This window comes from Apteryx mantelli, chromosome 2, assembly GCF_036417845.1.
Source record: "Apteryx mantelli isolate bAptMan1 chromosome 2, bAptMan1.hap1, whole genome shotgun sequence".
In the NCBI taxonomy this organism is placed as follows: domain Eukaryota; kingdom Metazoa; phylum Chordata; class Aves; order Apterygiformes; family Apterygidae; genus Apteryx; species Apteryx mantelli.
The window spans coordinates 136,076,564-136,102,888 of NC_089979.1; the positions used below are offsets into that span (position 1 = coordinate 136,076,564).

The following is a 26,325-nucleotide window of genomic DNA, read 5'->3' on the forward strand; positions in this document are numbered from 1 at the left end:
AAGCTATTTTATATTTTGTCATGTAGGATTTCGTTCATTTGTTGGTCTTTCCCTCTCCCCTCCCCCATCCCCCTTTTCAATTTTCAGGTAATCCAGTTTTCGCTGAGAGACTATGTCCAGTATTGGTATTATACACTAAGTGATGATGAATCATTTCTTCTGGAAATCAGGAAGGCTCTTCAATATGCACTTGTTCAGTTTTCTGCCAGGTAAGATTTTTTGTATTTGCTTCAATACGGTGGCTAAGCAAGTGGAGAAATAACTGGATTGTACTGTAACAGACAAATGATTTAAATTTATCTGTTGACATAGTTCACTGTATTTTACAGAAAGATCATGTAATATTTTAAGATAACAATCTATGAGAACTGCATTTTTTTGCTGATCCCATAAGGAATGAAAGGAGGTGGTGTTGTTAGTCATGGTCTTTTCAAAGTGGTCCTTTCAGCATTTTTGTAATGTCTAAATTCACTCAATAGCAATTTTCCTACAATTTAATCATTGAATTGCATGAATCATCACCTTTTTTTGTACAGTTCTGTTTCATATAAACAGCAGTGCTAGTCCAAAGGTAAGTCAATCTGAAATCCTCAGTTCAAATGTTTGTATCAGCTCAGATAACTTTTAAAAGTGGTCTTGCTCTTCAGTATGCAAGAGCACTGCAATATTTTCAAAGATAATAGTAATCTGGGGAAGGAAAGAGTACATCATATGTGTAATTTTTTTTAATAGGGTTATTTGGTTCAGGACAAACATAGTTTATTTGTCCACGTCTTTCTGTTGGTGGTTAATCAGGTAGCAGGAAGACAGGGACCATGTCTAGGAAATTCCCTATCTTCTTTACTATGGCTGATTTGTCAGCCTACGTAGCCACATGTCATTATATCCCAATACTTCTTTAAGCAATGATTTCAAGTATTCATCCTACTGTGCTGACTGATCTCTTCTGTCTTCAGAAGGCGCTGTGAGTCACTTCAATATAGTACACTGTTTAGCAATTTTTGAGGTTTTGTCCCTTCCCACTGTTGACTTGAAAATACGTATCCGTGTGCCCTTCTAACATGAAAGGTCAAAGATGGAGAGCTAGATTTAATGCTAGGAAGAATTCATGGTATTAAAATCCTATTGTCTGTGAAATAATGGAAATCCTAGGAAACAGAATGTTGTAAATACTGAAAATTAGGCTAAACAAAATGTATGACAGTGCATTACAGAAAACAATCCTGTACTTGCATGAAGTGGACCTGGCTGCTCACCTCCAATGTTTCTGTCTATGTTTCGAAATTACTTATTTGGGCAGGCAGTGTAAAGAGTTGGGTTTGTGTCAAAGCAGTTCAAGTTATAACCAACTTTGTTATGTGTTTATTTTCCTACAGTATTATAGCTCTACAATAATAACCACCACTCTTGGGCAATTACTTTCTGCCTCTAGAAATCATATCAGTCTCACAAGGCTACTGCAATTGGTTGTAATTATTGAGAGAAGTTGATCCAGTTTATTTATAATGACTGTAGTCTGATACAGCAGTAGCATTCTCCAATCAGTTCCATAATCTCTAATGTCATTTATCCTGTGAATTTCTGGTGACAATGGATAGGGCAGAATTACTTTTTTGAGTTGCTCATTTGCAGGAATTATGTAAGGCTGCCACCTAGTGTTCATACATGATTTATTGGCTGTATGGATCTTGATTATTGATGGTTTCATTTAACTGCTCTTCAAGGCAACTCCACTTTTGCTTACCACAAGTAGATTTGCATTAGGCTTCCCTCTTTTCTAGAGTTCCTTACCTCTCTCTTTTTGAGGGAATAAAGAGCAGGTGAGAGGGAAAGAGACAGAAATCACTTATACCAATCACAAAAAAAGGGGATGTTGTAGAAGGATCCTGCTGTAAGACAATACGTATTTGAGAGAGAATGAAAACTGAGAGGATTCAGATGGTGTAATACTTAGCACAGAGTAAAAGCCATCCTTAACATCTAGCTTACTAACACTCTGAGGGAAAAGTGCCTTTTTGTTTGGCTAGTGAGGCATGTATGTACCTCACAAGAATATCTCTGCATCTTTCTTAGACCACTGATGAAATGATTGTTATGAAAAATCTAACAGTGACTATTTTCTGACAATTCTCTATGCACGTTGTCAGTTTAGACATTCTTGCTAACTACCTCTCGTGTAAGCTGTGGAATCAGTTGTTTATAATATCAAGTTGCGTGTAATTTTGAGTGGAATGTGGTTTTCTTGTGTGTATATACTACAAATTCAGAAAAAAATGATTTTATATCCCTTCCCAAGTGATAGAAAATATGGCTAGAAAACACCTGGAAAGTCATTTAGTTTTAGGTTATAGATGTTTATAGACAGTTTATATCAGAATTTTTCACAGATGTTTGACAGTATCATGAATCAGTGCACTGCTCCGAATATTAATGTTGACCTTAAGGTAATTCAAGCATAAATATTAATGTCTAGATATGACTGCTATTTTACAATATTTTATTTGTTTTCAGTAAGTAGGCAATTAAGAGGCTGTTTGCTTTGTTTCTCCATGTTTACTACTGCTGTGGTTCTTGGTAGGGAGGAAGGAGAAGTAAAAATTTGTAATTGTTCTTTGTATTAAGGATAAAAGAATTTATTTTCATGGACACCTTTTTCTGATAGGTCAAAGGAAACAGACTGGCAGCCTTATTTCACTACACGACTTGTTGATGACTTTGGCACTCATCTTCGAGTTTTCAGAAAAGCTCAACAAAGAATAGCAGAGAAAGGTGATCAGATGAAAGGTAATGACTTCGGTATTTCTTACTTTCAGTCTGAGTAGGTAGATGTCTTACATGCGTGAAATATAATTAGCTTTATTTTATATTTCAAATTTACTCTCAAGTTTCTGATCTTTACAGAAAAGTATGTTTGTTTTTATTTTCTTTTGTATAGACCAAGCTGAGGAACTTGTAGATACATTCTTTGAGGTTGAAGTTGAAATGGAAAAAGAAGTCTGTCGTGACCTAGTCTGTACTTCTCCCAAAGATGAAGAAGGTGTCTCAATATTATCTTTTCAGCTTATTTTAGTATAGTAGACTGAGTTAAAATATTAGCAAGTATGTTAATAAAATGGAATATGCTCAAATCTTAGGTGACCTTCAAAGCATGATTATCTACAATACACACATTTCCTCTTATTTGTACACATTAATATTAATAATGAGGTATATACATATGTAGCTATTCCTCTTTTCATTGGAAGAATTTTAAGGTAGGAATATGTTTTCTGCGAGGTGGGTGATGGGTTTGTGGCTTCTTGCTTTTTTTTTTTTTGTTGTTAGATCTGTCATCTTTATCACTACTCTGTAGTCTTCATTAAACAGTTCTCATTAAGTGAATCAGTTTATTTTTTTAGGGCAAAGTTTGAAGGAGAAGAAAAACTGTAAATGTTAAATAAGGAAAATAAGTTGGTGTTTGGTTCTTGGAATTTGGCTTTTTTGTTTGGTTTGGTTTTGGGTTTTATATCACTGCTCCTTATATTAAGGCGAAAGAAGTAACTGTGAGGCTTGAAATACAAGGATATATACTACTGTTTATTTGAATTTCACTTTAAGGATTTATCTGTTGGTTTTTAGGTGTGAAATAATGTAATACAAAATTGTGCTGAGGGGCTTTTTGTTTGTTTTTTCTCCCTCCCTAGGATTCCTAAGGGATCTGTGTGAGGTTTTATTGTATATATTACTACCTCCTGGAGACTTCCAGAACAAGATCATGCGATACTTTGTCAGGGTAAATACAGACTCTAAAAGTCATGCTAATTCCTTGGATTAATGGTATAAAAATTTTTAGATCTGAGGTGCTCATTTTATAAAATTGGTCAAATTGAATATTAGATTATTTTTAGTGCAATGCAATCTTGAAAAGTATTTGTTAGCACAGAAATATTTGTGTAAAACATATCTGAAGTTTCTTCTAGTGCTAGTAATGTTAACATAGCATGATAAAATGGCTTTTGTTTTTCTTGAGGTGTTAGCATCTTTTAATGTTAGCTGGAAAGGAATATGCTAGTGACCACTGAATGATATCTGTAATTGCACATTTAGAATTTTTTTCAGCCTCTGTGTTGTGATTTTTGAATTGTTCTGGTTCTGTTAGCTTTAGGAATAAATGTATAAAGATATGATAGCTTTACTATATTTTATTTTTCAGGAAATCCTCTCCCGAGGAATTCTTCTTCCATTAATAAACCAGCTCAGTGATCCTGATTATATTAATCAGTATGTCATATGGATGGTAAGATTTAGTGTTTTGATTATTTCCAGAATTCACTTCACTTGTGTTCCCTGTAATCATGGCAGATAGATGTCTAGTAGAAATTTTACCAATATAATACTGATGAAATGGTAAACTCATGGCTGCTGTGCATAATTTTTTTAATATTATCTGTATTATCTGTACTGTGTATTGTGGTTCTTTGGCAAATAAATGACTAAAAGTGTAAAGTTCTGTGACTTTTTACTGTAGCTCTTCAAGAAGTATGGTGATAACCTTGAAGTTTTCTTGGCTCTTCCCCCCCTCTTCCCCCTTCCACTTTAAAGCTTAAAAAGCCTCCAGAATGACAAGTAAGACTTTTTGCTTCTGTGAAGGAATCTTTTTTTTTTCTTTCTTTTTTAGGGATTTTTTTTTTTTTTTGAGAGAGATATGTGGTAACCATTAATAACTTAACTGAATGGGAAGAAACAAAGTCTTTACTTCAATATTTCTCTAAATGCAGTTGGAAAAAATCTGCTTTAAAGTCATAATATTTAGTAAAATTAACATAAATAGAACATTTACATTTTAATTAATGTTATTGTCTGATTTGGAATGAAACTTAAAACTTGCTATTGTAGTTTATTATCCCTTCTAGGTTATGGGGAGAAGAAGAAGAAAAACAACCAAACAAAAAAACCCCAGCCTGACTCAAGTTCTTTCTACTTTTCCTCATATATTTCACGATCTTATATTATGCATTCAAGAACTATGCTGAAAACACCTTGGGATTTCAGAGTCAAAAATTCTTAAGTACGACACAAAATACAGGTTTATGTTTGCAATATGCCCTCCACTCTAGCTGGCCTTATTTTACATAAATGTTTGCACACTGCTTTTCTACAGGAACCTAGCTTTAATGTGGAAAAAATGACTGGTGCTCATATGGACCCAGCTTTTCAGTTTTTGTTTCCCTTCTCCTCCTACACATCTTCTTTATTTGTAACTTGGCCTCATTCTTTATTTACTGAGCACTGCCCCCGGATGCATCCAAAGATAGAATTCTGAAGTTTTTATAAAGCTTTTGGTTGTGACGGTGATGTCCCAAATATTAATTTTCATAATTCCTTTCTGAGATGAAGACGTAAATGTGCTGGGAGAGAGATAAGAAAGAATAAATGCTTTCAAAAATTTAATACAAGTTTTGTGAAATTAAGATTTTTGCAGAAATTAAGGTCAGAAGTAGAGCTGACTGAAATAAGTTCTGGTTCTTATGAGACCCTTTGACATAAAATCAGTTTCAGACCAAAAAATGTACTTCCTGAAAATGAGAAGTTTAATTCGATGTTTCTGGGTATGCCATAGTTTGATACTAGTTCACTGGCAATAAAATGTAAAGCTTAACTATAAAATTAGGAGTTAAACAAAACTTGTGAATTTCACAGAGAGAGACATTTTTAGATGTTTAAAGTTTCTACTATTACTACTATTACTTTTTAAAATGGAGGTAATTATTTTTTTAAATGGAAGAAAACCTGTGAAAGTTTTTTGTTAAACTTGGTCAAAAGTATCCACTCTTCTCTGTTCGGCTTGCAACTCGTACCAACGCACTTCTGCAGACAAGGGGTTGTATTTGCATATGTAAGTTAGCATTTATGAAAGATGGGGATGCAGTGAGTTTTGCTTTGAATGGTAAAGGCAGCATCAGAATTCAGCCCTCTGGAGCTGTGTGCACATGCTGTAAAGCTGCCAACCTTCCCATAATCCCCATGTTGCATTCACAACACGGTTTCCGGTGTTCTCAACAGCAAGGCAGGCTTTTAGAGATATTCTCCTTCACTAACACAAATCCCTTTGAGTCCCTACAGCAGCTTCGTTCTGTGCCGATACTGGGACAACAATCCTGCAGAAAAATAATATGTATTAAAATAGTTTGAGTATTTACAAGGATATCTGAATTACAGTTTCAGAGGTGATATTAATTTTTTTCACTTGGTTATGGTTACATTGTAGAATGTTTTAGTTCTTCTTATAATTCTGTATCTTAAAAATCCATTACATTAGGAACACGTAGGCTTGCAGGGAACCTTAGCAAAGCTGAAACCTTTTCAGTGGTCTTATCCTTTTCCTGTTTAACTAAAGAGATGGATAGTAGCAATAGGAGGTTGAGTTTTGGACATAAAGGAGGATGACACTCTTTTCAGGTAACTTTGTAGCAGTAGTTGTTGAAAACAGAAAACTATAATGTAAAATTGGTTTTGGCTATGTGCATGCTTCCTCTTTCTTGGTCTGTTTCTTCTACCGAGCTTGGTCCTTTTGACCAGTTCTTTCTAACTTATCCCTATTTACCCCCCCCCTTTATTTTTTTTAACAGCTACCTTTATTTCATTCTTCTCTAAAGTTTTCATTTCAATTCCACTTTCCATTCTTCTATTTAAATGCTTATCAACCATCTATTTAAACACTTATGGGCTTTGTACAAGCCTTTCCCAGCCTCCTTTGCCAGAACTTCCAAAATTTTTGCCCAACCACTCCGGTTTCTTTGGCTCTGTTGCCTTGCCAGATCTTCCCAGAGGGTAGTTTGCTTCAGTGTTACATTTTGCTCTTCTCAGTTTCAGTAGTCAAGACTGCTCGCTATGTTTTTTACAAGTCTGGCTTTTGTCCATCATGTCTCTCTGACTCTGAGCTGGGTGCCTTCTTCCTCTGCGTTATCTAGGCATAGCAAGAAGACGAAGATCTACAATAAGATTTCCCTTCCTGTGCATTTTCCAAGACTTGTCGCAGCCTGTTATAGGGGCTTGAGGCTAGAGTGTGTTCAATGCAGAGAATACATCAAGAACAAACTTTAGCAAGCATATGCTGTGCAAACTTTGTCCAGATTCATGTACGTAAGGAAGAAAGAATAGTTATTTGTGAGAATTTATCGAGAATAAGTCTTTGAGACAAAATAATGGAAGAAAAGATTGTTGATATTTATCTTAAAACTTCAGGCTCTTTTTCTGTAGTTTTGTTTCTTAGGGAATAGCTGAATGGTATTGGCTGAAGTGTCATAAGACAAACTAAAAAAACAGGAAGAGAACTTGAGAGAAATGCACAGCATGTAAAAATTTCTATCCCAAGCAACTGCAAAACCACATTTTATTGTGGGACATATTAGTCAGCTTTATGGGTAGGATTGATAGTTCTAGCTGTTTAAAAACTAAGCTTTTTTGTTTGTGGGGAAAGCAGTTCTTCCGATGAGCCTTAATTTTTCAGAATAATGGTGTCCAGTTTCTGGATGAGTGGGTTTTTTTTTTTTTTTTAATCGTCACTATTTCTACATTAGAAAAAGTGAGCCAGATTACCAAGATTCGAGTTTCTACACTATTTAATGGGAACACTTTAATTAAACACTGTTTTGAGCAGAAAGTTGGGCTAGATGTCCTCCAGAGTCCACTTCCAGCTGAAAGTATTCTATAATAATATTAAAAGCGCCTTATTCTTTGAATTGAGAAAAAGCGGCTAGGTCTCTGGATAATCATCCAGTTTTTCCAGATTGTCTGGATTATCATCCAGACAATCATCTCCTAAAACTGGTCATGGAAGAAAAGGGAAACAAGTACTTGAGGTTTGAGATCACAGTATATAGTGCAGGAAAGAATCATGTAGCAGTGCTGGCTGTAGCTTAGGGACAGGCAGTTTGTGTTTGGCAGCCAGCACTGCTCTGATGGAGGGAATGACTCCACTGACCCTCAGAACTGGAGGCTACAAATACAGATGGTTTGCGGATGTCCTGTTTCATTTGACTTTTGGACTTCTGAAAATTTTGCACTTCTTTCAAAGTTTATCTAGTTTTGTAATATACAAATAGCCTCAAAAGGGAGGTTTAGAAGCATCAAGATTTCTTCTACAGACTTCTTGAAGCAAAATATGACTTTCTTGGGGAAAGTCATTTGCTCTAAAAGCATGTGTCTTTTCAATGAATTTGGGAAGTCTGAGCATGAAAACTTGTTTTCTTCCTTTCTATATCAACTGATCTAATAAAATACTGCCTTTAGTTTTACTTACTTTACTTGAGGTTTTCATATAAATATACATACTAGTAAAATATACTGTGCATTATAATTTTTTACAGTGATTTGATGATAACCATAGGAACTTTTATAATATATCATTATATTATGATTGTATCATCTCTTAATTTGGATTTGCATGCAAGGTATAAATATTGTAGGGGTGTCATGGTCTGATCTCTGATTCTTATGAATGGAAAATCTTGGAAAGTTAATTTGTTCAGATGTATTTAAAAATGAAGATTTGGAAGGTTAAATCCTTGCACAAAGTTTTCATGTTAAGGTGAATATCAAAGCTAAATTTTGAACTATGCTCTCAAAATGCCACTTCGCAGTGCTGTGTCATTACATGAAAATCGTCTCATGTGCTTTTATCTGTTTTGCATTATTGACATGGTAAATTGTCTATTTGTTTCAGATTCGTGATTCCAACTGTAACTATGAGGCCTTTATGAATATTATTAAATTAAGTGACAATATAGGCGAGTTGGAAGCAGTAAAAGATAAAGCAAGTGAAGAACTGCAATATCTTCGATCTCTGGATACAGCAGGAGATGGTTAGTACTGTATCATTTTACAAAAAATTGAGTGTTTAGCAGCATGATCTCTGAAGAACATTCCAACAACTCAGAAAATATAAATGCTTTGATACAACATATTATAAAATATTTTGTTATTTAAAAGAAATTATATACGAAGAGTTCAAATTTGGACCTTCTTATGTGCTTAAAAGACAGGTGTTTTTATACTTTTTTTTTTTCTTTGTAGCACTTACCTAGTACTTGTCATTTTTCTTGTATAGACTAGTTGGCTAGATAAAGTTATAATTCCACTATATTGAAGCTTGCCTGACTGGTGATTCTGAATTTCAGTACTTTGTGGTAAGGACTGGTCAGTTAACAGTTAAACTCAAGAGACAAAAAAGAAAAATATTTCTTCATATTTGCTTCATCAGTAGAATATTTAAACTTAAAAACTTTACTTCAAAGCTGATGTATTCTATTCATTCTGTTACACTTTTTGTTTGTTTGATATTTTTAGAGTATTCCAGGACAGGAGTTTATTTGCTACTCTGTCTTTTTTAATCCTCTTGTTTTTGCTTTCAGATATCAACACTATAAAAAATCAAATAAACAGTTTATTATATGTTGTTAAAGTATGTGATTCAAGAATACAGAGGTTGCAGTCAGGAAAAGTAAGTATTTTAGAATAATTTTAGTTGTGAAAGAGTGAAGTTGCGAGTGACTTGGTAGTTCAGTCTAGCTTTTTAACTATTGCAGTTTGAAACACACAACTTGAAGTATGCAAGTTAACTGGATACATTATACAATTGAAGCTACTCTTTTGTATTTGCAATTTTACTATGGAAATATATTCTAAAGATTCATGTGTTTAGAGATTTTTATCTTGGTTTCTAGCTTTAATAGTTTAGATGCATCAATACATTTTAAAATTATTCTTACTATTTCAATATAAAAGTTGAACTGAAATATTCTGTAGCTGATGAATGAAGTATTTTTGTGTTTCTACAGCTAGATTCAGTTCTTTCTTTGCTGCTACTGTGTGCACCTTTTGTACCTCAGGTTTACTTTTTGGCAGAGTTCTCATTTCTTGTTGATAAAGGTACCACGTGCTGGTTATTTACAGTATTTTGCAATGCCTTGCAGACTTCATGTGTTGCATTTTGTCAAACGTGTTTGCCTCTAGCTCACAAAAAGCTTGAGGAAAACTGATGTTAAATTTAAGAACCTAATGTGTGTGTGTGTGTGGTTTTTGTCTTTGTGGTTGGTTTTATTTGTGGAGGGGGTGGTGAGAAACATACAAATTCAGTATTTTTGACTTTTCTTAGTTTCTTGACTTTCTTAATTTGACCTGGATGTGGCTCCAAAATAACATAATCTTGTGCATATTGACTGCTAAAATGTTTAAAATGTTCTATGACTATGATCCTTCAGCACTACTCTAATACCAAGAAATATCACGTTAATAGAACAAAGTTGGACAGAGATGAATTCAAGTTGTGGTGACCTGCAACCCATCAAATTCTGAAATTAGTTCATCTCATGAATTCATTTTCATGCTACTGTCACCATTGGTAAGAGATTTGGGTTTAATTTGGCATGTATAGCACTACAAGAAAGGCAGTGTTAAAAGCCAACTTCCCAGGTAGCAGAAGTAATCCATGCTGAAGACGAAGTTATGAGAAGATAACTTTACAATCTTGGTTTTCATTTATTAGTGATTGTGAAAATTGTTAAGCTGTTTTATTTTCTATAATGTGAATGTTTTTTTTTTTTTCTTATGACTGCTTTGCGGTAAGCAAAATTTTTAAAAGCTAACTTAAAAAAAAAACCCTTTGAACACACTGTTTTGCAGGAAATAGATACTGTGAAACTGGCAGCAAACTTTGGAAAACTTTGCACAGTCCCTCTGGACCATATTCTGGTAGACAATGTTGCACTACAATTTTTTATGGGTACGTATTAATTTATCTATCTGATTTGTTGTTTGTTTGTTTTTGTAAAGCATAAGATAACCCACAAGACTGTATACTTGAAATTGCTAAATAGAAGTATCTGTTGAGAGCTAAATATGTATAAGCTCCTTGCCAGATGGAACCAAAACTTTTCTGCATATGAGTCTACAATTAGCTCTTCAGAACACCATGTACTTCTGAAAGCTTGTATCAAGTTTGCTTCAGTACTCATCCCTCTGTAAAAACTAATCTTGCAGGGATTCTTGGTCTGTCAGTTAACAAGTTTGTTACGTTTAGAACAGAATCATTGCAAGAATTGCTTAGAATTTCATAATTGAATGACTCTGAAACTTGATCACCATTGTTGTTTGCTTTGACTCTTGCTAGCCTGGTAGAAGCTAAGACTGTAGATGTTAGATTTAAGTTTTGAAGATTACAAAGCTACCAAAGGTTCCTTAATTGAGAACCTAAAATACAGCAATAATCTATGAATCACTTTAGGTTTATCATATTATCAGCAGATTGATTAGGATTATAGGTCAAGTAATTTATATTTAATATTTTCTAATGCTTTATTCTTTCCTGTAAATGAATTGTGCTGTTGATAATCATTACTGAGAATATTGATCAGTTTTGTTGCTGCTGATAGTCTTCTTAATGCAGTAGATGCACGTGATTTGTTAGAATTTCAATTTGAACTTCCTGTCAACTCGTGTCATGCTGCACAAGCCTGTATCCACACGATAATGACTATGACTCAGTTTTGACATGTGCGTTTTAAGATTAACTGCCTAGTTCTAGACTGTGCTCCAGATTTCGTTTACTGGTTATCACCAATGAGTATATAGTACTTGATTTTTTTGAGTCTAGTTGATGACTATTCTAGTCAGTGCTGTACTTAATGTTCAATATGCGGTCAGATCCTGGAGTTCTGTATTAAGTTAACATCTCAGAGAATTTTTATTCTAAGATGTGCACTAACAATTATATTTGCTGGATGGGTATTTTTTATTTTTTGTAGATTATATGCAGCAGACTGGTGGCCAAGCACATCTGTTTTTCTGGATGACAGTGGAAGGATACAGGGTTACAGCACAGCAGCAGCTGGAGGTATTGCAAAGCCGGCAAAAAGATGGAAAGCATCAGACTAATCAAACCAAAGGTCTATTAAGAGCAGCTGCAGTTGGCGTTTATGAGCAATATTTATCAGAGAAGGTAAGAGTAACTTATTTCTGAGTTGTTTAAAATGTACTCTTTCTACGAATAGTTGTCTGTTAGTTATGGCTGTGTTAGTATGAAATGGATTTGATGTAGCCCAGGTTGTTTATGAATTGTCATTTAAGCTGTGATGCATGTCTTCTGTCCCCTTGTGCCAAGCATCGAGAAAATAATTTCTTTTAGTTGTTTCTTTAAAAAAAGACTTGTGTTGCCAATGGCTGTTCTATCAAATGCACTGGATGCATTCCAGAAGTTGATTTTCTATTTATAAAGGCAAAACTAAAGAAAATGTGAAGACAAAATAAGGAATTAATTCCCTCTGTGCTCTCCTTTCTCCCTTCCCTTCCTTTCTCCCTCCCCCTCGCCCCCGCCTGATTAAGAGGAAAAGTTTGCTACAAAATGGAACCCACTGTTTATGTAAAACTGGATTCAAGCTGAGTTTTCAAATGAAATAACTTCCTGTGCACCTACAACTGTCTGTATAAATTGCTAAAGTATCACCCTGTTAGATGTCCTTTGTCAAGCTAAACTTTAATATTTCCAGTAGTCTCATAATAACGGAGTTTGCATTTCAGTGGAAGAAAACACTTGTCAACTTGTGTTAACAAAGCATTGTTGTTCTGAATTGGTGTACGCATAAAAACCACCTCTCAGCTCACACAAAAGCTTCCTTTAACAAATTATCACTCAAGTCTGTTGTAATCTTTCTCTTTCTGCATTATTTCCTTCACTTTGGTTTTTCACCTCAATAGTATGTTGACATGGTGGTCTTTAGACTGTCTGAAGTTTGCTCTGCTGGATTTTCAGCTGACTGAACACTAGTGAGTTCAAAGTCAAAAAACACCTAAGAGCCTCTCAGCTGTGCTTAATAGCTCGAGCGGGCTGCACTGGGTCTGGTTCAGTGCTGGCTCCTGTGTCTGGTACAGAAAATTGAGAAAGGATGGGAACTCAGGCCTGTCTGAAAGAATGCCCAACGGGCAGTAGTTGGGAATTTGTCATACCAAGGGACGACTGGGAAGCTGGCAGCTGGTTAGTATGCTGTCCCTTTTGGTAGCTGTAATAGGGTCTACGTAAAAAACTGTTGTGATTACCATTCCTGGTAGTCTCTGCAGAACTTGATAAAATTAACAATTGATTAGTCTTTCTTCAGACGCTTTTGGACCTCATCCATTTACTTTCTAATTGGCTTCTTCATTTCTGAGTCTAAATTTTATTTGTGAATAAATAAATAACTTGTTTTCAAGCCTGAGTAAATCTAGTTTTGATACTCAAGCTAATGAACGTAATGGTTTTAGGGTGATTCTTAGTATTTAATCCTGGAATTTCTGAATTTGAACACATACTCTTTGCATCTCATTGCAGTTTTTTCTGACTTCTCTATGTATTCTAGACCATTCTGGAGCTAGAAATACCTATCAAGAAGAAACTGAGTTTGCTTGCAGAATTGTGGAATTATGTATCGGATTTTATTTGTGAAAATAGAAGCTTTTTATTTTTATGCTGCAAAAGTTGATTTAGATCTCTATGGCAGGCATCTCCGAGAGTTAATATTGATGACAACTTAGTAGCAAAACTGGCAGAAACACTGAACCATGAGGATCCAACACCCGAAATCTTTGATGACGTTCAGAGAAAGGTATACTGTATTCATCCTGTATTTCTGAGGAATTGTTAAGGCTATTAAACTTCACTACAGTCATTGGACAGGAGGAGGGAACTGGCATATCTGAAATCTTAAACCTGTTTTACCATTTTTCTGTTTTATAAAAATCATATTCTAAATTACTAACTTCTGCTTAGTCATAAGTAGCCCGTGGTTTTAACAACAACAGATGGAAGGAGTAGTGTCCAGTGTGAAATTAGTCATGAAGCATGAAGCAGAACTGAAATTGTGGAATTATTATTTTTTTATGCATCAATCTAAGAATCTAATGTGCCTCTGTAGAATAGCAGCTAAGTGGTACAATATTAGTCTGTTTCGAGCTCTCTTTTTGAAAGCTGGGTGTAAGCATGTTACCAGATTCAATATTGTATCTCTACCAAGGAGTTAAAAGAGCAACATAAATAGTAACGCATATGAAAAATACTAAGTGTAGTCTCTTTCTCTTCAAATAAACTTAGCAAAACTCAGATTTTTGACTGTTCCGTGTCAGTGTATTTCTGCAAGCCTACACAATGTGGCTCTCAGAAGCAGTATGTACCAAAGATAAAACTGTAACTTTGGTACTTGCATATGTAGATTTTTGTCACTCTAATATAAGTATTTAAATAGGAATGAGTGAATGATTAATATTCCATCAGCAAATTAAATATCCTGTCTAAGAGATTTTTAAAAAATTCAAGTCATTAACTTAATGTTTTCATTTACATTAAAAGTTAGTGATACAAGCTGTAAAACTTAAAATCAGTCTGTTGTACTGGAGACATGCATTTAGGCCTAATGAAAACACCTTGTACAATGTATATTGCACAAAGTAGGTTACGAGGGCCTTGCATGTGATTTCTTTATACTGAAGACAGCATAAAATTCTCATGTGTTATAATAGAAATTGGCTTCCTCAGACCTGCATGAAATTTTTTTCCATTCTTATCAGATGCTAGTACTTGCTATATTTCTTTGTACAGTGTTCTGTTAAAAATTCTCACCATTGAAATAAGCTAACATGAATATCCAAAACATGTATGGATTAGTTTCCACTGCATATAAATATGTATGTCTGTTTATGTGTGTGTATGGTTTTTTTTAACAGTACTTTGTAGGAATCAATTAGTGAAGATCTATTTTCTTAAGGCAATTTTCTAGGGGTTTAAAATGTCACACAGTATATATTCTCCCTTTTAAAATCCTTAAGTACATAAATTGCCATTTACCTTTGTGATAAACTTGCTTTGTGTAACTGGTAAGTAGGTAGTTGTGCAATTGGACATGACGACACTGGAAAAAAGAAGATAGCAGTAGAGCAGGAAAGCAGTGAGCCACTCTATAGGCTATATAGACACGTTTTGTGGTGATGTAGCTAAATCTTTGTGATGTAGGATTTGACTGTAACGGCTGAGCTGGAAATTTTCAGAAATGTGATGTAGTATGTGGTCTTCCCTCCCTTCTTTTCCTTCTTCTCGCCTCCCTCCCTAAGTGTGCGCAAATCTACATTTATGGTTCATCAACAAAGAAGGACTCTGAGAAATAAGCTTTGCAAAATGGTAATGACTAACTATAGTGCGATTGGGGTAAGAGGAGAGGAAGGAAACATTTATGCTTAATGTGCTACTTTCCTTGTTATCCATACATACTCTCTCTGATAAGAATGATATTTTCTGAGGTTCTGTTATACTTTTAATGGAAATGTAGTGAGAACTAATTGTGTTAACACTAAGCCTGCATTGAAATTTCACACAGTTGGAGTAGAGTTTAAAGAAAACCTATACACAAGGAATAGAATGCACTAATATATGTTGATCAAATAGAATTTATGGAAACTTGTATGATTAATGAAAAAGTTGATGAATATTCCTAAAGTTAGTATTTTTTATTTCAATAAGGTGTATGACTTGATGCTGCGAGATGAAAGATTCTACCCTTCATTCAAACAGAATGTATTGTATGTGCGTATGTTAGCTGAGCTGGATATGCTGAAGGATCCTAGTTTCAGAGGATCAGATGATGGTGAAGGAGGTGAGCTCCTTATCTGTAAGGGGGATTTTATTTATTTATTTATTTTTTAGACCATTATTTTTTTCTGCTTTAATATGAAAATAAGGAAATTGTACATATCCTTTCTGAGAAATCAAATAAAGTTCCTATAGTATCTCTGATTTTTAATATTAGTGTATCCTGTTTGTGCTTTTTTATAAATTGTTTTGAAAATCAAATGCTTTTTTCCCCAGTAAGTTTATTAACTTCTTTTTCTTAAGTCTCAGTCACAAGTGTGTGGCCAAAATAAGTATGTGACTGTCACTTGCGTTTTTTTTCAAAATATTGAGGTGCTTCAACTTGCTGGGTTGTTTTAATACATAGCTATTCAGCATCCAAAAATAGAACTGAAAAGTATGTAGGATATGTGGGTTTTTAAAGCTCTTTGGAAAACTGAAAACCTGGAAACTCTTTTTCTTTTTTTTAACTGATGAATTGAGCCTGCAACTCCAAGATGTTGTTTCTTGGTCATATGTAGAGGTAGGGAGCCTTCACTTCTGGAATGTTCATTTTATACATTTTTCCCATGTTTCCAATTGCATTCCTTGAAATATCTTCTGTGTGTGTGTGTTGGTTTTTTTTAATATAGTTTACCTTCCTTTGTGTTTTTCCCAATAACATAGTGCCTAGAGAGTAATTTTAACATAGCTCCCTTTCTACACACAAACACAATTTTTTTTCTTGAACTCCTTAAGGTACAGTTTTGAATAAACTGAAAGGTATTTCTAAGAATAGAAATAACTGAAAATGGAAGGAGGATTGTGTGCTTTACTACCCTCTAGTGGTATACATTGTTAATGTCTGAAAAATCATAAGAATTGGAATTGTAAAGATCAGTTTTGATCTTCTCACTTTTGTTTCTTTCAATATTAAATTTATTCACTCCACCATATTCTTTTAGTCCTGTTGATGGAGCTATCTCCAATGTCTCTGCAAAACCTAAATTAGTATACACAGTATTCTATAACACTTTTCCATCTGCATGTTCATTCTCATATTCTCAAATTCTTTTACCTAACTATTGTATCTTGTTCTTTTTTGTTTGGTGTCTTTCTCCTCTATAATTATTGACCAATTTTTGTGAATATAACACTACTAATATTTTCATGTGCTAGTTCTGTTCCGTAGCTTTTAATTTGTTCACTTAACAATCTGCAGTCTTCTAAATTCTTAAAAAAAAAAAAAACAAAAAAAACAAAACAAAAAAAAAAAACACACAACTGGAATTCTGAAAAAATTTGCATGGTTTTACCTGGGTCAGATACAGGTCAGGTCATTCCCAGGTTAACATTCCTGACTGTGTATATTTAACAAAATCATTAACAAATATTGGATGCAGTCCTGCCACTGAAAGCTACCTAAATAGAATAAAATGTTAATGTACTCTTAAAGCGAATAGAAATAGGAGTAAGTCTATGCCTTATCTGTCAGTCAGGGAGCATAAGCATTCAATTCATGTTTTCTCTAGAGATAGAATATCAAAAGATTCTGAAGTTTTTGAGATTTAAGCAAACTTCACATGGAAGGGATTTAAAAAAGAATTCAGAGGATGCCTGATGGTATTTGCAATTTACTGCTGGCCTTTGGCATTCGCCAGCCTTTAGTTTGCTACTAGCAAGCTTAAGTGCGGCATGTACAACTCAAGCTACTATTTGTAGCTGTTTTTTGTCTTTGTAGGGTGGAAGTAACAGAAACAGTAGCTTCATTTCACTTTGTGAATGCTAGTGTGGCTCTTCCTTTCGACGTATGCTACTGTGGAGGGGGAAGAGGAGAGTTTATTTCTGTGCTTTTTTGTTGTTTTTGGTTTTTGAGGGGTTGTACAGGAATTTACTATACACCATGTGTGTATCATCTTCCTGGTGGATTTTGTGTGTTTGTTTTCTGTTTTATTTTGTCTTGTTTTAATTATCCTGCCATGCTGGCTTTGAGATGTTTTGATTCTAGTATGTGGAAGAAACCAGATCCTTTCAGGGGCCTGAACAGGTGTCCTCAATCTAGCGAATTCTCTTAAAAGCTGTTATGCCTTCTGAAGTAGTGTGATGCATGCTGCCATTGTATGCATAGTGGATAAGGACATGCATTGTGTTATTTTAAAACAAATTATTTAGTATTCCTATGTTAAATTGAATTATTACTTGTATGATGTTGTATACCTCATATGAGGGTTCAGGTAATTCTAGTAACCTGTCCCTTTGTCCCTGTCTGCTCCTGCACTCTTGTGTCTTAGCTTTCTTTTCTTATAAATGCTTTTGGGTAGAAGGGCTAGCTGGCAACAGTTCTATTGAATAAAGTTACAGTAATTTTTTTCACTTTCAGAATTTATTTAATAGAAGAACATTTTAATATTCAGGCTGAAGACAGCTTTTTAAATCTCTGTGCTCTAACAAAGCTAGTAAACATTTGATCATTTCAAACTTTTTTTTCCCCCCTGTACATAGTCCCAAGAAGTCAGCAAGTCTAAAATCATTCTTCTCACTAACTGAAGTGCAAATCTGATTGAAATCTTTTAACTGTTAAGCTGACTCCTTAACAAAGCAATTTAATGTGATATGAGCTTAACATAAAAATTAATGTTCTCTGGAGTATTTATTTCATATAGCTATATGTACTTGCACACATTTTCCTTTATATGTTTTTATTGGAAGCCTGAAGTGCTTAGATGCTGCACACACCACTTGTCCAATGCTACAGTTGTCCAATTTCCCGTAATGTTTTGTCTTTGCAGTTTTTTTTTTTTTCCCCTTGTGTGTGGCCTGACTTTGGAGAAAATCTAACTTGTTTTTCCTTTCCCTCTTCCTTGCTACTCCCAGAATCCTTTAATGGGTCTCCTACTGGCAGCATAAATCTGGTAAGTGCTTTTTTCTTTTTCTTTTTTTTTTTTTCTTTTTTCTCCCCAATAGTAGAGAAAGTGTTCTAAAGTAGTTTGAATTGTGTATATGTTAGGGAACTTACTGCATTACAGTTTAATTTCAGATAAAACCTACCTTGCTGTTAAAACAAACTGAAACAAACCTCAGATATGAATTAATTTGGAAGATAAACCTGTGCTTTTTGCACTTCTCCATGTATTTCATGAAATATTTGTACTCTTTTCCTGCAAGAAACTATGCATTCAGCTACAATTAATTAATTTATGCAAAAAATGCTTTCTTATCGATGTCTTTTTTAAATAGACATGAATTTGGGGTTAGGTGGTGATAGGTGAAAAAAATCCTTTGAAATCTCAAAGAATTAAATTCAAATAAACTCTAAAATGAGTCATTTAGTTACATTTTTATAGTTTTTCAAGATAGGACTTCATTAGGAAACGTGGAAAAAAACTGGGTTTTATCTATTCAAGGTATGAATCTACATTTTATAAACATGTCGCTTTCAAATTCACATTTTGGTATACATATATATATATTTTTAAGCAGTTTTTGACTATATAAGTTTGTCAGAAGCTTTTCTTTATTACATACATGGATTTAAAAATTTGATAAGACACCTATACACATGCTGAATGGTTTCGTAACTATGAAAGTAGTTGTATACTTTTCACTCATTGTCTTTCAAATGGTTTGTCCCTCATAGATTTTATTAGGTTTAGAATGTTGTAAACTGAAAGTCAAATTGTAGTCATTTAAAGAGGAAAAATCAGACACATTTTAGAGGTATTTCCTTCCCTCCCTCCCACTTGTCTTGTGGCTCAGTTCAATGGAGTTTTAAGAAACAAGTGAGGTTCAGTTGTACCTCAGCGGTTCAGTTGTACAACCGTCAGTTGTAGCTGTACTTTCCTAAGCCTTGTACCTTTAGAAAGGTATGAGGTCTACGTGCAGTTTCCTGGCGGATGTGCTTCATGAGCAATCCCAGTTCGTTCTGGGACCATTCTGTAGCTCCTTAGGAGCTCCAGTGCATCAGTTAGATCACCTTGCTCTCCATGCAGAGGAATAAAATTCGTTTTGTAAAGAAATGCATCTAACATAAATGTAAACATGCTCTTGTGAGGATTTTTATTTTATTTTTTTATTTGAGGGCAAGGCTGTTTTACTATACTGTTTTCCTCTTGTTTACATTTTGGAATATGAAGAAAAGGGGTAAATTTTCAACTGATGCAACTTACACAAAATCCTTTTAGATTATGCAGAAGAAAAGCTCGCTTTAGCCAGATTTTTTTTAATAAACTTACGTAAAGCAATGATAACATTTCACAAAAGAGCTTTTTAAAATTGACTAAGCTTTTAAAAAAGATATTTCAAATGTTCTTTTAAAAAATTCTGGCATATCAAAGTATTTTATGGGTAAGGATTTGTCTTTGCTATAGCTCATTTGTTTAGTTTTTATCTACTGCTTAATTTTACATGCCCTTTCCAAACTAAGCTAGAAAGTCCTAAAGCCTTTATGAAACACTGTTGCATTACAGACAGGTATTTGCACAGGACACTTCCATGTCTTATTTTTGTTCTGAAAAGTATATTTCTAGAATACTGCATTTATTATTTTTGTAGAGAGTGAAGGGCATTTTAGCAGAAATGTATATTAAGTGTCTGTTTATGCATAAGAACCTTTGCTTTCTGTAGTCTGTATTGTTCAGTGCTGTTCAGGGTTTTCAGTGCTTTTACAGGTGTTTGAATATTGGCAGATTAGTTTTTCCTGGCTGAATTCCATTTCAAGAGTAAAAGTCTGTAATAATAGTATAGCTCCCTTGTGTCAGTTAGTTACATAAAGCCAACTAGACCATGGAAAAGGTTATTTCAGAGGTCAGCAAATTTCTGTGCTTTTAACTAAGGACAATGTATTAAATAAGATGGGGTTGTGGTGTGATACTTTTGCATTGTAATTAACTTGTGTTCCAGGGAATATACCTCATGTTAGCGGTATCAGGCATTTTAAAAATAAAATGTTTTGGTAGCCGTTCAAGTCTCAACTATTTAATTTATTTATATTAATTGTTCCTCTATAGTGCCTTGCCACAGTATCTGAGTGTTTGCTGAAGTTTACCTTATAAAATACATCTCCTGCAGTTTATACCTTTATTTTAAGATTGATTGGAAGAGGCTCAAAATTTTGAAAATTTATGTATGAAAATTTATTTTACAAAAGCAATTTCTTAATTTCTGCCTTTGATTTGATACATGCATCTGCTATATTAAACCAGTAGGGCACCTTTTCTGGGGTATAAAACCATTGTGGAATAGATTCTTGCAGATTTCGTCTGAATGGATCCATAAGGTGAGCTTCATATGCGACCTTTGCATTGAGCAAATAGAGGTAGTTATGCAGGTATTGCATATCCCAGACCTTGAAAGCAGGAGAAATGGCTGGGTTCAGCTTCTAAAGGTCATTAATAAATGCTGGCTTGATTTGGTGCATTTTGAGAAATTTTTGCATAGTTTGCGTAGGTATGGCACTGCTACCCAATTGATTGCACTCCACGCAACTTCTGGTGGCACCTCAGTGTTAAACTGGCTTGGTCAAACTGTGATATCAAACTACCATGAAAGATATGTGGGTAGTTGCATATTCATTCTGAATGCATATCTTTGAGAATTTCTGGGTAAGATGCCTGAAGGAGTCAAGATCCCAAGTCCCTAGTCTTTTTTAAGTATGTTCCATCTTTGGCCCTTGTAAACCCAGTAATTTAATACTAGGACCATCCATGTCCATAGGCCTATCCTCTATTTTTGGCAAATGCAATAGTGTATCTAAGTTTCTCACCCAACCATTTTGCACAGCAAGATTATGCTAAATGTTAATAGTCAGATGTACTAATTTTAAATAATATAAAAGGTTCTTTAAAAAGATAAGCCCATTAAGCTGGTCCTAGATAATTACTAAATAGGGAGACAGGGCATTAGCCTAGCTGAAAATGTACCTCTTTATTTGTTACAAGGGAAAACATTTCTGAGGAAAGTTTTTGCTGTTTTTTATACACAACAGAGTTGATGTTCAATTTTTGCTGTACCGTAACTTGTTTAATGTTTTAAGTCACTTGGAAGAAAATGGAATAGTATAAAGATAGAATCAAAAGATCTAAATATTGTAAAACATCTGTATCTTCATAGCTATATTATTTATTTATTTGATGCTCAATAAAAGACTAGATACAGCTGTACTTTTGCAATTAGAATTGAGGGTGACAGGTACATCACTGATCACAAAACTCTGAGGAAACCATGGGAAAAATAAGGTGCCCTACCATTTGCGTAATAAGGTTTTAGTAGCCAGATAATAAGAATACTTATTTTAATTGTTACAGTGCATTAAGCTATTCTATTAGTATTGTAAACTGGGAGTTTGAAAATGAAATAGATTAAAGAAAAAGCCTCTCTCAGTTGTGGCTATGATTGTATTCTCTTTTGCCTGTTCCTTACTTCTCCCCTTTCTCCCCCACTTTGCAGTCCTTAGATGACCTCTCAAATGTCCCTTCAGATGAGACGGTTCAAATCCATGCATACATCTCAGATACTGGTAAGTGCATCTGCTGTGATGGTTGCTTGCTTCTCTTCTGTCTTTTTTTTTTTTAATACTACAGACCCTTCAAATCCTAATTATTTCACTTTGTTTTAAAACTTCATATAGCATTTGAATTCATATTTCCCATTAAGTCCTTGTAATGAAAATCCTTACAGAATTGCTGTTGCAGTTGTAGACTGTATTTCTGTACTTCAATGTAATTTAATTTTTGCTGCATGCATTGCTTGTAATTATTTTTCCAATTCTAATTCTTGAATGTTTACTTCTCTTGCTATAAAATCTTCCCTTATCTTGTGCTTCCTCATTGACTTAGCTTCGAGGTAGTTACTTCAGTCTTTACAGTGGTGGTATTTTTGGATATTTTTGAAAAATTTTGGCTAGTAATAAGTTAAAATTTTTATTTGCATGAGAGCACATGATAAACTTATCAGATATCATTTGCAAATGGCCTAAATAGGCAGGATTCCACTGGGGTAACTAAATTGTGAATGGGTCTTTGGATACACGTTTTGTAGAGTTCACTTTGCAACAGACTTTTTTGACGTTGTGTGTTTGTATAGCAGAGATGTGTTATGAGCAAGAATTCAACTACTTGACACTTAAATTAAGCTCTGCTATTTTAACGCAGTATGAGAGAGCATGCTACAATCCAGTAGTGTCTATTTAAACAGTTTTCAGCCCTCTTTTGTTTAAATCTGCTATTCAGAGAAGTGAAAAAATAATTTAAAAGTTAGGATTCAAAATTTTGCTTTTTTATTTAAAATGATATGAGATGCTTATTCTCTGAATTAAACTTAGGAGATGTATTGTTTTGGTCTTTCTAATGAAAAAGGTAAACTTAAAACCACACAAATAATGTTTAATGCATTATTTTGATGGCAGCACATACTGATAACTGTCAGCTTGATTCTGTCTATCCATAATACTTCAGCTGAATGAAGGGATACTTAAAGGCTTAAAGTCCCTGCCTTGTGGATGCTGCGGACAGTCTTGCACCTGTGTGCAGGATCCTTTCCTCTGCCTGTTTAATATGCTGTTGGGGGGATTATACCAGACCTTCTCCATCATCTTTGAAGATTCACCTTGCTTTGTTTTGCAAAATAAGTGCTGATTAGGAGGCTGTTACATAAGTAGCCTGCTGGGGGGTGGCTGCTTTCTTTTTCTGCCACTGCTGTCCTGAGGTGGTACTCCTGAAGGTGCAATTCAGCAGTGTCTCCGACTTGTAGTCTGGTGGCAGCATGGCAGAATGATCAGCGTGAGGTCAGAGGATAGGGCTTGCTCAGAAGTGCCTGCAGCTGCAAAGGCTTCCATGTTCAATTCTCTGGGTGGTCTTTTGGCAGCATCCTGACTGCTTGCTCTTTTCTCTGGGGCTTCATCATTCATCATTCATCATCTAGAGGGTAGTTGCCAAAAGAAGGGGTGGTGATACACCTTCACTAATGTGCACATTGCTAATGAGTAGTTCTTACATTGTCAGCAATTGCCCTTCTCCTAAGGATGCTTACTGACTGCTTGTGGCTCATTCAGCCCTCTACTTCAGAGAAGTCAAGATTGGAAGCACAACAAGGGTTAGAGCTGATGATTTGTTAAGAAAGGTGCATTTTATAGAGCACCGGTGCACTGAGGAGTTCACAGAATGTAACGAAAAAGGATTTTTATCTTGCTACTGAAATACTGTGTTACTTGACATTGGTTCCACACTTAAAGATGCACCGTGTTGCCAATTTAAATGTGTATGCACAATTTAAACTGTATACACAGTTAGTTCTAGACTATTCTGCAGACTAAATAGAAGTTTTTGAAAAATAAATTCTGTACTGGGCATGGGAGGAAGGTGCAAGAGAAAATTAAAATGTGCAATGGAGGACAAAGGTACTTGTTTCTATTCAAAATAGCTATCTCTTTTTTTAATCTATAAATTGACTCCTCTCCATAAAATGTGTGTGCATACATATATATCTATATATGTGTGTGTGTATGTATATACACACACACACACACACACACACACATATATAGTTTCTGTTGACTTACAGAAACAGTGGCAGGCTTATTTTTATGTTATTGTTGATAACAAACTACTGCTGTTAATAACAAAACTGAATGCTTACAATGTTCTGCTTGTTAGCACTGTCTTTTGCACTTAAAAGTTACTTTGGTAGATTTTTTGCAATACAAGTAGAAGGTACTTTGACTGCTGACTATAGAATTTCATCTGGTTCTAAAGTTGTTTTTCACCCATATCTTGAGTTCATTAGTCTAAAGTTATTTTTAATAAAATCTATTCACTGTTCTTAGAAGTTGAAATGTTTTCTATTCTTTGTCCGTGATTAGCATGTCAGTGAAACTTGTCTAACTTTTAGGCTGCTTAATCGCTGTAGATTAAACTTAAGTTTCCATAGTAAGTTTCTGGAGGGTACCACTTTTAAAGTGCTTTGGATAAAGGGATGGCTTACTCTTCTGCTTACATGTCCATTTTTGTCTCAAGTCTGTCATTTCAGACACTTCTTCACTTCACGTTTGTGTCCTTTCGTCTTCCTTTCTTCTGTTTGTTCCCTTTTTATTTTTGTTTTTAAACTACTAGTCTATGCTGACTATGACCCATATGCTGTGGCAGGAGTATGTAATGACCATGGCAAGACATACGCACTGTATGCTATCACGGTCCATCGGCGAAATGCAAACAGTGAAGAGACATGGAAGACATACCGGCGCTACAGTGACTTCCATGACTTTCACATGAGGATCACTGAACAGGTAATTCATTGTGCAGAAACTTTTTAAGGTTTCTTTGAAAGGTTTTTTTTTGTGTGTGATAGTATGGCGCGAGAACTGGCTTTCTCCAAGTGAATTGAGATGCAGAGTTATAATACCACATTATTTTGCATTAAATTGGATTTGTTCCACTATTTATATCATACATTATTTGTACTGAGCAGTTTACAGGTGCACCTCTGTATAGTTTAGTAACTGGTGCTTATATAATTGCTCTAATAAAAATAAGTGGAACTTGAAAGGGATTGGTTTGTTTGTTTGTTTTCCCTTTGCTTAACTTTATTTAAAAATGTTCAGATGGAAGTACTGTTGGTCTGAAGCAGTGGCATAGTTCATTTGTGGTATTTGTCACAGAGATTAAGAAATAAAAACTGAGCTTGGGAAATAGGCATTTAGGTTTTAAGTGAAATGTTAAGGATCAATGGAGTCTTAGAAGGGACAGCTGTTAGGAGTTCTGTGTGCTGCTAGACAATCTGTCTTTTATTGCTCTGCTTGTATTCTCAGACTCTTAACCCCCATGAAATGAAAGAAGAAAAAATAGAGAGACTAGTAATTCACCAGCTGGTACAAAGTAGAACCTGCTGACATGAATAAGTGTCAGTAATGCATTGCTTTTAAAAGAAAAGAGTAAAATGCTTTTAAACCAAGTCTTTGCAGCATTTAGATTGACCGCGTAAACCTTTTAACTAGTCAGAAGCATTGGATTATAGCCCTTTACTCTGTTGTTAATAGAGAGGCTTAGAGAACAAATTCTGTTCAGGTAGGTTAGCCCTGTAAAGTCAAAACAATAGTAAAAATGGAAATAGCATTGTTAAAAAGCAATCATTGTATTGAATAATTGTTTTAATTATAAACAAAATCTGACTTTTCTTTGAATTTCTGATTAACTTACAGTGTGCCATCAATAAATTTGAAATATGACCTTTTTGCATTTCTCTTGAAATCGATTCTTCAAAATTAATCCACAGATTTGAAGAATCCCTGACCTGTTATAACAGGTGTGGGTTCCCTGTTCTTATAATAATGAGTTAATGTTATGCTAATATGGGCAGTCGTTTGACCTACTGACCTACCACTACCTCACTGGAGGAGAAAAAGGGCAGCAGCAGCACATTTCAAAATAAGAAAGCTCGGAATTTTTTCATTGTTAAATCCAGTGTACTTGAATTGAATTTACTGGGGAAAAAACATCATTCTAGCACATTAAGTTATCAAAAAGTAAAGAAGTTCTTTCAGTTCTTCGTAGTATCTCAAACTCCAAAAATTTTGCTTTGGTTTGACAAAAAAATTGACATTCCTACTGATTTTCCAGGTACAGGAACATCACTGGTACACTGAATATCTCTCTTCTTTTTGAATGCATGTCCGAGATAGTTTTTCTAATTTGACTTCTTAAGGGTAAAGGTTAGAATCTTTTATTTAA

At 34.6% G+C, this 26,325-nt stretch overlaps 1 protein-coding gene across 4 annotated transcripts in view; it reads left to right on the forward strand.

Annotated features, from left to right (window-relative positions):
• Positions 1 to 26,325, forward strand: part of SNX13 (sorting nexin 13) — a 77,648-nt gene that overhangs the window by 35,869 nt on the left and 15,454 nt on the right. For 3 of the 4 annotated variants that reach the window (XM_067291614.1, XM_067291616.1, XM_067291617.1), the window contains exons 5-18: positions 88 to 209; positions 2,663 to 2,784; positions 2,936 to 3,037; positions 3,684 to 3,772; positions 4,193 to 4,276; positions 8,705 to 8,843; positions 9,393 to 9,481; positions 10,663 to 10,762; positions 11,784 to 11,977; positions 13,512 to 13,616; positions 15,521 to 15,653; positions 18,482 to 18,519; positions 22,052 to 22,121; positions 24,712 to 24,884. In XM_067291614.1, coding sequence (XP_067147715.1) covers positions 88 to 209; positions 2,663 to 2,784; positions 2,936 to 3,037; positions 3,684 to 3,772; positions 4,193 to 4,276; positions 8,705 to 8,843; positions 9,393 to 9,481; positions 10,663 to 10,762; positions 11,784 to 11,977; positions 13,512 to 13,616; positions 15,521 to 15,653; positions 18,482 to 18,519; positions 22,052 to 22,121; positions 24,712 to 24,884 — 1,560 coding nt within the window. The remainder of the gene's footprint in view (positions 1 to 87; positions 210 to 2,662; positions 2,785 to 2,935; positions 3,038 to 3,683; positions 3,773 to 4,192; positions 4,277 to 8,704; positions 8,844 to 9,392; positions 9,482 to 10,662; positions 10,763 to 11,783; positions 11,978 to 13,511; positions 13,617 to 15,520; positions 15,654 to 18,481; positions 18,520 to 22,051; positions 22,122 to 24,711; positions 24,885 to 26,325) is intronic. The other variant, XM_067291615.1, reaches the window with a different exon arrangement.